Below are 12,696 nucleotides of genomic sequence, written 5' to 3' on the forward strand. Positions count from 1 at the left end.
CATCTGCATTCTCATTATGGGCCAGTAACTCACAGTTTTGCAGGCAGAGGATCAGCATGACAGCCAGTCAATTACTGCATTTTTAGACTGAGCTCTCATCATTTTCTCAGTACAGTTACATGCTGTAAGTAGCAAGAGTTTACACACCTGGCCTCTGTCAGACCAGATCATGCAAGCAAAGAAAAACAGCTTCAGTTTCTTTAACCTCCTTGCAGGTTATCCCGAGCTCAGCTCGGGGTAACCTGCGTAGGAGGATTTCTCAGGCCCCGCTGGGCAGATTTTCAAAAAAATTTTCTATTGCACGCAGCTAGCACTTTGCTAGCTGCGTGCATTTCTCGCTCGCCTCCGCTCGCCGCAGATTCGCCGCTACCCACCGCGCCCCCCCATCCAGACCTCTTGCGCAGCCTAGCCAATCACTCCAGGCAGCTCTGAGGGGTGGATCGGGATTGCAAAGATCGCCGGCGGCAATCGAAGTAGGTAGGGGGATGCCGCTTGTCAGCGGCTATCATGTAGCGAGCCCTGGGCTCGCTACATGATTTAAAAAAAATAAAAATTAAAAAAAAGTGCTGCGTTGCCCCCTTGCCATCACAATTGGAACAGCAAGGGGGTTAAAATAAGTAAGGGTCTCGTAGTAAATTCATGCTCTTCTGTGAAAACAAATTATAAATTTGGTTGGCACGATGCAGATTAGTGCAAATCTAAAATGTACGTTTATGTAGCTTAAAAACAGACCTTAGCTTCATTCAGTTAGTCCATTTTTAAACTGCTTACATTTGCATTAAAAAATGTATAAGTTATAGTTGCATGTCATGGACCATCCCTAACAATAAACTGCTGGCTGAATAACAACTGTAACAATGATCTGTTGTTACTCAGGTTGTAAACTCTTGCCACGTAAGGGTGGATACACACATCCAATTTCAATTGTCCAATCACTGGCCAATTGTATCACCTCCATGTAGTATAAGGGTCAACAGATTTTGGATACTAAACAGATTGTGTAGGTAGACTCATACTGCATGGAGGTGGTGAAATTGGTCAGTGATTGGCCAATCATAATTGGATGTGTGTACCAGGCTTTAGGGTGCTTTTCCATTAGGAAGTGCAATCACATGCAAAATTGCATTGCAATGTGATTGCACTTCCTTCAATAAACACTACTGCAATATCGCCCCAATTTCACCACAATACATGGGGTGTTTGATGCAAATACACCAGAAATCAGGCAAGCCAGCGATTAACAAAAATGAATGGCACTAGTGGAAAAACTGCACTGCGATTTACATATTAATGGCGGTGCTGTTGCAATTGGCAAAATGCCCGCAATCCAGTTTTTGTAGTGGTTTGCAGCAAGTTGAAAAGTGCCCTAATTTGTTGACATTTTTTTCTATATAAATTTAGGCCAGATGTGAAGAGTCACATTTGTTTGCCAATTATTTTTATCCCAGGATACCTTTAGTTAATCAGACCCACGTTTTATGCTGGCAATCAGTACTATTACTATTGTTTTTTTACTGTGACCATAGAACACATGGGTTAAGGGTAAAATATAACTAGATATAGGAAATCTGATCGACACTTTTGCTCCGGGTTTTTAGTTAATATGTGTGCATAAACTAGGACCAATGATGGATGACTTAAAGTGCCTGGCATGCTGGAAAAGTTTCTGTCCACAGCAAGCATTTTTATAGATGAAACTATTAAATACTTTACACATAAAAAAAACAAACATTGTTAGATGTAAAGTGAATCTGTCCCAAAATCTAGGCTGTAGAAAACTCTTTGGGTCAGGGATAAATGAAAGACTCACTGCAGTGTATTTTCTTTAGGGAGCACAGAAAGATCAGATCTCTTGTGGGCCTAGACATAGTATCTGCCTGTGTATGGCCACTATATTATATTTATATTACAATTTACATGTACAGACATGGAAAACCATTTTCCTCCGGAGTGCAAACTGCTATCTTGCCTAGAGCCCCATTTTATCTTCATTCATTTCGGGATGACATTAGGACTTTACTTCCATGGCACTTTAGGCATTCTATCCCATTAACCACCTCCTGACCGCCCCATGCCCATGGGTGGTGGGAGAGTGGCTGCCTGGGGACCGCCTAACGCAGATTGGCATCAAAGTGCGGCAGGCGAGATTAGTGGGGAACGCACAGTCGCTCACGCGTGCGTTGCCTGCACAACAACAAAGCAGGGATCCGTAATCTGCCTGCCAGCTCCGATTGCGAAGCTGGCAGAAAAATAAAGGCAATAATCATTTGTACAATGATGTGATCTAGTGCAGCGTTGTACAGGGGACAGCCTTGTCACTTAACTGTCCCCAGGAGTGGCTCACAATATGAGAGGGTACTGTAGTGTATGGATCACAGTCAGGGCTAATTTAGGGGGGAGGGAGGGGAATAAAAAAAAATAGGATTTTTTTAAATAAAAAAAAAAATCTTTTTAAATTTATAAAAAAACAAATCGCAGCAGCAATCAGAGACCACCAAAAAATGCTCTATTAGTGGCAAGAAAAGGAGGTCAAATTAATTTGGGTGGTAAGTTGTATGGCCGAGCAATAAATCCTTAAAGTGGCAAAGTGCTGAACTGTAAAAAATGGCCTGGTCACTAGGGGGTAAACCTGTGGTCCTCAAGAGGTTAATGATATATTACACATTGCACAGCTTCTTTCCATTCCATCCTCGCCCCTCTTTTAAACCTTTTCTTAACTATTGCAAAGCATCTTTATTACTGCTGGAAAACAGCAATTCACTATTCATGTTGTATTTCTTTAGTACAGACTAAAGAGGAAATTAAACAAAAATGTAAGACATGATATCCATTGTCACAAAGTTCAGTACTACCCTATCACTTCAGACACCGCAAAAAAAAAGTCCATATAACATAAACACAGCAATGAATAAAGCCCAAATAGCAAGAAAAAGAAGACAAAATAAACTATTATCATCTTTAGTTTATAAAGTGCCAAAACGTTAGCAGCATTGTACAATCAATGTCAAAAAAAGTAAACTTCCATAGAGAACCAGTCGCGATTATAATACAGAAGAATCAAGTGTTGGGCACACTTGTTCATATATTGTTGCTACTTTGACATCATCATCACTTTGACAAAAATAATTCAGCTTCTCAGATCCCTTCAAATGCTTTAAGGAACCATCCTACTACCTTAGACACACTTTAACAAGGCCTGAATTAAAATAAGAATAAAATGTCCAAGAAAGGCATAAAATAGTACTAATTAAAAGCAGCAATTAAACACATAATTTAATAAAATAATTCATTCACTGACACTGCAGAATTTCAGCTCAGACACTTTTGAATCACACTCTATAACTATCACTAACTGACAAGTGACAGTTTCTGGCAGTTGTTACAGGGCTCACTGTCAAAACGTATAACCTGCTGGCTCCGCCTCCCTTCTGAGGTTTTATTGCTAGCTGGCCCTTATGCATGGAGCTATGTTTAAATTTTGATGGTGATGCAATTCTGCAATTCCATAGGCTATAAACCAAAGCACATGTAAGCAGAAGGGCCAGTGCTGACTTATGCTACACACAGCACTGTGAACAGAAAGTTACATGAATGTTTGTGATATCTTACTATCTGTTACAAGCTGTAGTATAGTTTTGCAAAAAAGTCCAGCGAATTGTGTGCAGTCAGCATGTGGGTCAGAAGGACTACGTCAAGCTATTTCTCAGAATAGATTTTGTGTCTGACCTCTGATAGGATCACGGCAGAAGAAATAGTAAGTTCACTTCACAGTCTAGCAGACTCACAAAATGGAAAGGATCATGTAACTAGCTGGTGGCCCACATGCTGGTGTCTGTCAAACTGTCATACTGCAAGGATCATCAACTAGCCTGCCTTCCAGCTAACAGTTCATCTTAGTACAGTTAATTCATCTTCATCTCAGTACAGACTTCCATGCAAAATGAATACCAATCAGCCTTCGCATCAAGGCAGAGCTTGTAAAACAATGCCTTTCATAAAAGTGCACTGATATCTTAATTTAAAAAATGAAGTGAATAATTTATAAATATAACAATGATAACATAAGCCAGGTGTAAGGAGAACAGTGACATAGAAGAACAATGCAAACAATGTGCAGTTGCATACTTACTGGCGTGCCTAGCCCGGTGTTTGTTGGGTTTGATGAGATCCCTTTCTGCTTGCTGAGACTCCTCTCCTTCCTCTGAGTCTTCTACTGTGATGCCAAAGGAGACAGTGGAAGGAGGTGCCTCTGTCTGCCCTCCTTCTCCAGATTTATCACACCCCCTGTCAGGCTGAGACCTGGACTCCTTCTCACTCCCAGAACAGTCTAAGATCAATTCCACTGTGGGGAAAGCTGCATCTCTCATCTGTCCTGCTGGGAAAATTTTAGCCTGTTGTTTTCCCACTATCTGGAATGTAGTGGATGCTTGCTGTCTAGGTGGCTCTGTTTTCTGAAGACACTCTGATGTGTCACACACAGCTTCATTTTGTCGCACATTGTTGTCCGTTTCTGAAGGTTTACGTACAAGAGTTACAACAGGAGTACCTGCACTGCCCAAATGTATGTCCTGTGGGAGAGACAGCTGCAGTTCCACCACAGCACCTTGTCTTGCTTCTTCCACACTTCTTGTCAGCCTGATGTCAGCGCCTAGGCCTTCTCTGAGTGTCTCAATCACTTTAGGTATAATATGGCTTGGCATGGCCTCCTTATCTTTGTTTATTAGTATCAACCCAACGCCACACTCAGTCCTTGAATAAACAGGATGGCCATAGGTATCAGAGTTGCCCTGGTCTTCCGGTGTCGATTCTGGGCCTGGGCGGATTTGCAATGTTGTAGTTTCTGTGTACTGTTCTGTGGAAATAGTTTCGTGTCCCCCATTATGATTGTCTGTTGACTGTGACTTGACTGGTGCCCTGCAATGCAAACACAAGAAAACCACATGTATGTCTCTTCAATTTGTTGATATATTTATAAAGTTTACATATTAATTATTTCAGACACCTGTAGATAATGCTGAGCAGAAAACTATTCTAGAATGCAAACCATCACCGACCCAAGAAGGGAAATACATTTAGTCAATCGGTTTCACTCACTGGTGGTCAATTAGCCAGCTACAAGCTAACTGAGTAGCAGCTGCAGGCTTTTTTTTACCTGTCGGGTTGTAGAGATTTATATTTAAGGAGAATTTTTGCTAAACACTAGTTGTAGGTGATAGAATAGCTTTAAGTAGATGTATACATTTCAGATCACCTAGTGACATCTTATGTTTGATGGACACTTGTACACTAGGTCTATACCTTACTTCCCAGGTCTGCCTACCAACCATGTCCATTGCAAAGGTGGGGAGGAGAGAAATCTCACCATCCCTGTATTCTCCATTTACTCAGTTGTCAAAATTTTTTGGGAATGGTAAGACACTATAATCGGAATTCCTAATGGGCATGGTAGGTAGAAACAGTACTAAGACTAGGTTCACACTATGCTGGATGCACAACGGTGCATTCACAGTGTATCCTGTGCAGATACACTGTGTTCATGCTACCACCTGCTTCTGTATCACCACCTCTGTTGCCTCTTGAGTCTGCTGCTGCTGCCACTTTGGGGGCAAGCACTGCCATATGCATGGGAGCCCAGAAGAAGTAGAAGCCACTGGGGCTCCCAATTGGATTGAAACATACCAATAGAGGATCCTCCTTCTTCAGGGAGGATTCTCAGTGGTCTGTGACTCATTGGTCCACTAGTTCCATTGGTTTGTTCATAACCAGTGGTTTATGTTTTCGTCGGCGCTTCCATCACTGTAAGCAGCACTTGTCCCCTGTGCCGGCAGGGAAGTGGACCTCCGCAGCGGTGATAGTGGACCTCAGCAGCGGTGATGAAGAAAAAGGTGACAAGGCAGAAGGGGGCAGGGAAAGTCAGAAGATAATAGGCGAAACTGAGGGTGACAGAAAGCAGAGAGTGACCACAGTTTCTGTGGTGTCTGGAAAAGTCTTGCAGGTCATGAATTGGTGTTCCTCTTCTGCTATGACAAGTCTCAACAGCTCAGGGCAAATTAAAGGCAGAGACATTAGAGGCCGTCGCCTTGAGTGCATTGATTGGTAAGGGTGCTGCTGCTAGAGCCTGTAGTGTGCCCTGTCAGTGACTCAGACTCCCTGTTTGTCCCCTGATGGCTGCTGCGCTCCTCTCTTTCCTCTCCATGCATTACTTTCCTGTTGCTGCCTTGGCCCCGCTCCTGTCAGTTGGCTGATGGTGTAATGGTTAAGGGTTCTGCCTCTGACACAGGCGACCAGGGTTCGAATCTCGGCTCTGCCTGTTCAGTAAGCCAGCACTAATTCAGTAGGAGACCTTTGGCAAGTCTCCCTTACACTGCTACTGCCAATAGAGCGCGCCCTAGTGGCTGCTGCTCTGCTCTGGCGCTTTGAGTCCGCAAGGAGAAAAGCGCAATATAAATGTTATTTGTCTTGTCTTGTCTTGTCTGTCCTATTGACCCCAGGGCCAATAGAGAAATAGCAAATGGGCTCTGCCCCACCTTTAAGGCCACCAGGACCAATGGAAATGCCAGCACTCTGCCTCTGCCCCTCCCCTTTAATGCTGCCCCCGCAAGGCAGAAGTGTGGGCTTGCTGCCCTTAAGAGTATGAGGAAGGACGCCCTAAACCCTGCACGTGTAGATGGAGCTGGGCTGTGAGCAGAGACAGGGAGAGAAGAGTGCTGTCTGTATGCAGCTGTCAGTCTGGCACACTGACAGTGCAGGTGGGCTGCTGATCCTTTCTCCCACTACCCCCAGGGAGATGTAAGTTCATGCAATCCACTCTCTGATGTTACCTTTTACATTGTATATTGAATAATACTATAGCACAACCATGTTAAAATCAAATAAAACAGGAAATTACGTCAACAGCTGATGATCTAATAAATAGATATAATAATATAATACAATATCCACAAATTCAATGAACCTTCTAATATCATATTATACTGTATAATTATACCTATCTATTTGATCATCAGCTGGTGACGTGATTTCCTCTGTTTTAACTAATTTTAACATGGTTGTGCTACAGCATTGTTCAATAAACGTTATATGTTCCTACATCGTGTAGTGCTGCTTATTATGGGCAATACAATATTGTGTTCTCCCCTCAAAGTATGTCTAAGCTCTATCACACCTATAGCCCAGTGTGCAGATCTGCTCTCTTTCTGACCCACTATGTGTTACTAAGGTCTGGTTTGCATTAATATAATAATGACTGATTACCTGGTCATACTCAACACAGTGGTGTACAGGTGCATATGAACTAATGTAGTTACAATACTTCAAATTAAAATATAAGTATGCTTGTATGACCACAAACAAAATCTGATTCAAATACTACAAATCTGGGATCTAGTAATGAATGTGGTAAGCAGAGGTTACATAGAAAAATGTCAAATGTATTTCCATTAAAAGATACATATGAGAAAGGATTTGCACATAATGATTCATGATTGTTGGTTGGAAATGAACAAACTGAGGAGGATATTCACGTGCATGTATAACAGTCAGTCCTCTCTTCAAGCTTGTTCAGACCAGTAAACTAACCAATACACACATAACATTTAACACCATTGGAAAACCCTACATGTTTCATCTCACAAGGAGGCTTCGCCAGGGGTGCTAGACATAAACAGTGTACAGTGCAAAAGAGCTAGCCCATTAAGAAATATAGCAACATAGTAACTGCCTGCACCAGCAGAAGCATCGACCATGCAGACCGTTACCATGTTGCTATATTTCTTAATGCACTAGCACTTTTGCACAGTACACTGTTTATGTTAGCACGTCTGACGAAACCTTCTTGTGAGGTGAAACAAGTAGGGTTTTCCAATGGTGTTTATAGTTACCGTATGTGTGTATTCAGTTGGTTTACTGGCCTGATCAAGCTAGGAGCATGGGTTGACGGGTTTATCCATGCCCAGTCCTGTCTCTAATATCAGAACAGTGGTACACAAGCACTGAGTGGAGGGAAGTCTAACTTTGTGGTATGGCGCAAATCAGAGCCGGGACAAGGTCCTCCAGCACCCAAGGCTCAGACAGCAAAGTGCGCCCCTCCATCCCTGCCTCCCCAGCCATCACACACTGATTGCTATTAGACTAAGAGAGCCACAGGGCCCACAACCTCCCCAACACCTTAATATCTAGTTATCTGGCTTGCAGTCACTGCTATGTATCCCCTTTTCTTATTTCTTTCTGCTTCATACACAATTAGGAATGACAGCTGAATGAATTCTGCGCCCCCTCCTACACTGCGCCCTGAGGCTGGAGCCTCTCCAGCCTATGCCTCGGCCCGGCCCTGGCGCAAATGACTGTTCGGGATAGGGGAGCTAGAAAGAAGACAGCAGTAGATCAGAGCTATAAGAGAGGAACATCGTCAAATGGACTACCTAAGCTGATGTTTTTTCTGGAAAATAATAGCTGTAGAAATAGTGGTCTGTAATAATTAATCCATATACATATTTTTCATAAAATATGTCTTTACAATGCTGTGACTACACATGATCTATACACATGTCAGGCAAATTTATATTAGTATTCCTTCCAATATAGCTTCTTGTTGACAGGGTCTGTGCACTAATAACCATGAATGTAATGTCTCTGAAACCTGATGAGCCTGTGATTCAATCATTTTACAGACCACCGCTATGTGCTTATAGAGGAAATTGACTTTTAATTAAATTATTGGTTGGATGTTTAGATGTTTAAGAAACACAAATATCTGATTATTATGCTGTTGTTGTCTTGATATGTTAAAGAAGAGCCAGCGTTTCCAACAGCACTGTCCAAGAACATAGCTCCACGGTCATTTAGTCCATGTCATTAACACATGAACACTTAAAGGGAACCAAGAGCCGCTTTCTTTTTTTTTCCTGCAGCAAGTCCTGGCTTCTAATAAGTATAGGAGCTGCCATGTTGCCCCCTCCCATTGTAGCTGCCCATCATTTATACAGGGGAAGGTGTGAAGATAGCATCTGTGACTTTTTTTAAATCTTTGAAGCACAGCCCCTATCTCTCCACCTCCCCACTGATTAAAGCCTTTGTTTGCTCTTTGCTAATGTGTACAAGAAAATAATTACATCAGTACTTATCTGCCTGAAATTTTGGTAAGGCCTCAGAAGTCGGATAATAAAGGCCTCTGCTAAACTTTTAAATGTAAAAAGAAGAGGTAAAATGTATGGTTTTTTTTTTTTAAATAAGCCACATTGTTGGTGTGCAAAATGGTGCTTGGTTCACTTTAAAGTGAAACTTTACTGAAAGATAGTAGTAGGGGAAAAAAATAAACCAAGACATTGTAAAGTGAAAAGTTAAAAAATTAAAGATAGATCAAGAAATAATTGATACCCACAATGTAATTCATTCATATTGTTTGATCCACCGTGAGCCTGCAGGTCATGATTTTTCCCGCTGACATGACATAACCGGCATGAACATTTTTAGGGGGGTAAATATCTATAAACAAATCCTGAAACTCAGTGGTATTGGTAACTGCATGTGGGAAACAAAGACAGAACTAGCGTCTACATGCTGCACAATTTCTAATCAGTTATCACAGGCAGTACCTTATGAGTAAACTGTACAGTATGTATATTATTGGTACCTTAAGGTGCAGTTGCCTAATTTCCAAGCTCCTGGAACCACTAGCAGGGCCGGATTTACCATAAGGCACTGTAGGCACCAGCCTACAGGCGCCTGGTGATGGAAAGGCGGCTCACTCCCCTCCCCTAGTGCCTCCCTTCCTCCTTCCCTATGCAGAGTCCTGAGTGGAGCGTAAAGGAGAGGTTACTCACCCAGCTCTTGGCATTCCACTGACAAGATCTTCCTTCAGTCAGGGGGACCACCACTAGCTACTTAATACTGAGGGTACCTCTGGCTACCTCATGCAAAATGGACACCTGCAGCTATGACAGGCAAGGGAAGTAGGGAAGAAGCGGCAGCTGGGCCAGCCAGCACACTTGCGGAGCGGTTCGGCGGTAGTTTGTAAGTTCATGGAGGGGGAAGTCTAAGGTGCCACAACATCTGTGCATATATAGGCTACTGTGATGTAAATCCGGGCCTGACCACTAGGATTGATTTTTAAGACTTGGAGATCCATGGATGTCACAGGGTGAGTAAGGCATGGTTCAGACTAGGTCTTCTAGATTTACAACGGAATAAGCAGTGGGCATAGCCAGATTGAATGAAGCTGGCAATGTGACCTCATTTTCTATGGGTCAGTTCACACTAGCTCTTTTTGACTTGTCCGTTGCATTTCCACAATGGAACACCCCAACAGGCACAATATTTATATCACATGAATGTGATATAAATCTGTTTTCAAGCAGTAGAAAACCCAAAAACCTACTTGCACCATCTTGGCCTTCTCCTCCACTTCAGTTGTTGATACAGTCTGCACTGCTCATCCATGCATCAAACGCTTCACCCTGCTGCTGGTCACTGATATGCAAAATGCAGTGAACTCAGCTGAAGCTGAGGAGAAGATTTGAGCAGCACAAGCCAATGTTTCCCACTTGTCAATGTTGTCTGTGCCATTAAGCAAGGCTGCAGGCAGTGGAGGATGGTAGTCCTGGGCACATTTGATCGCATTCTAGAATCAGACACTTCTCGGCATATACACACAAGAAAGGGAAGCTGAGCTCATTCTATGGAGGGCCCAGAATTTAAATGGGAAAAAAGGTGCTGAGGGGATTATTAAGTACTCACATCAAGCAGTAATGATGAAAATAGCTTGCACGAAATTTGCACTTATTTACACTAATTTGCACGAAATTTGCATTCAGTTGTACTAATGGAGTAGGTTCATTTCCAAAATGGTTTTTATGCAAAGGCAATTCTTACTAAACCCTTTTACCGCAATGAGGTCCCACCAACAAAAGAGGTACAGACTAACCAGCAAGCTCATGGTGACCCAGAACTCATTGGAGTGTGTAACCAACAAAAGAGAAAGACCTCATTGCAGTGAAAGGTTCTAGTACAAAATACCTTTGCATGCAAATCATTTTGGAAGCGAAAATCCTCCATTAGAACAACTGAGTGCAAATTTCATGCAAATTAGTGCAACTTAGTGCAAAGTTGTTTTTATCATTACTAGAGGTTATGCTTGATGTGAGTGTATGAGTGCAGAGGGTTACTTGTTGTTTGCATGTGCCTGCAGTGCCAGTACCAATAAAAGTCTAAACTCCCTCTGCACTGCCCAGAACACAAGTATTTTGTCCTGGTTTTGGACTTTAAACTTCATAATGAATGCTAACTAATGTCAGTCTGCAGACCCACAATCAATCAATAGAGGAACACGGATAAGTGAAAAAAGGCTAAACAAAGCTATCTAGCATGCTACATAACACATTATCTTCAAAAATGGATGAGAATACAATATGTCATTTGTAGGTTTGTGCAAGCTAATTTCAATGAAGAAAAAAAGTTGCAAATTAAATTGGAGGAACAGTGAGTTTCCCAAAGCAACCAACCAGAAACTTTGTATCTAGTCATGCTCGAATGTACCCAAATTTGATTCGAGTACATCCGAATTCGGGTCCGGGTCAAATTCGGATTCGGCCGTGATCACGACCATAGAATTCGATTCGAATTCGAGTCGTGATCGGTAAGTGAATTCAGGTAATCGGCGGGATCACGAATTCGGATGGCCTTAAAGCAATTTTTTTTTAAAGGGAAATCACAATTAAATAGGTGTAATAAAAAAAAATTGATGGAGAACTTTTTTCTGCATTTCTTGTTTATTCTTCTTCACCGTCTTCACCTTTTTCTTTTTCTTCTCTCCATCTTTTTTTTCACCATCCTCTTTTTCTGTTTTACCATCTTCTTTCATCTTTATCATCTTCTTCTTCACTGGCACCTGGTTCTTCTTCTTCTTCTTCACCTGGTTCCTTGTCTTCTTCTTCTGGTTCATCCTCACATAGTTTTTCATCTTCTTCTTCACCTGGTTCTTCTTTGTCTTCTTCTTCTTTTTCATCATCATCTGGTTCTTCTTCTTCTTCTTTTTCATCATCATCTGGTTCTTCTTCTTCATCTTCTTCTTCTTCATCATCTGGTTCTTCTTCTTCATCATCATCATCATCATCTGGTTCTTCTTCACCTGGTTCTTCTTCTTCTGGTTCTTCTTCTTTTTCTTCACCTGGTTCTTCTTCTTCTTTTTCTTCACCTGGTTCTTCTTCTTCTTCTTTACCTGGTTCTTCTTCTTCTTTTTCTTCACCTGTTTCTTCTTCTTCACCTGGTTCTTCTTCTTCTTCACCTGGCTATTCTTCTTCTTCTTCACCTGGCTATTCTTCTTCTCCTTCAGCTGGCTATTCTTCTTCTCCTTCACCTGGGTATTCTTCTTCTCCTTCACCTGGTAATTCTTCTTCTCCTTCACCTGGTTATTCTTCTTCTTCTTCTTCGCCGCCATCTTTTTTTTTTTTTTTTGTGTTCATATTCTTCCTCCTGTACCCAACTTAATGTTTTTTCCCTTACAGAACTCAACTGTTGTAAAAAAAATTATTCAACAGCATAGCTACATTTGTAGCATAATAGCTAGTGGCGCATTGCAGCAGCGCATAATTCTGCGGACCCTGGCGGCAGGAACACAGACAGCAGGAGGTTAAATGCAGCAGCAGGAGGAGGAGTGATGTGTGGCAGCAGGCAATGTAACGGGCCATGGCACCTAGCATT

At 42.1% G+C, this 12,696-nt stretch overlaps 1 protein-coding gene across 1 annotated transcript in view; it reads right to left on the reverse strand.

The window, feature by feature from the left end:
• The window catches only part of SYNPO2 (synaptopodin 2), a 304,927-nt gene that overhangs the window by 91,036 nt on the left and 201,195 nt on the right, over positions 1–12,696 (reverse strand). Inside the window, exon 3 of the mRNA XM_068280520.1 lies at positions 4,130–4,914. Coding sequence (XP_068136621.1) covers positions 4,130–4,914 — 785 coding nt within the window. The remainder of the gene's footprint in view (positions 1–4,129; positions 4,915–12,696) is intronic.

The sequence above is a fragment of the Hyperolius riggenbachi genome, chromosome 1 (genome assembly GCF_040937935.1).
Source record: "Hyperolius riggenbachi isolate aHypRig1 chromosome 1, aHypRig1.pri, whole genome shotgun sequence".
NCBI classification, from domain to species: Eukaryota; Metazoa; Chordata; class Amphibia; order Anura; family Hyperoliidae; genus Hyperolius; species Hyperolius riggenbachi.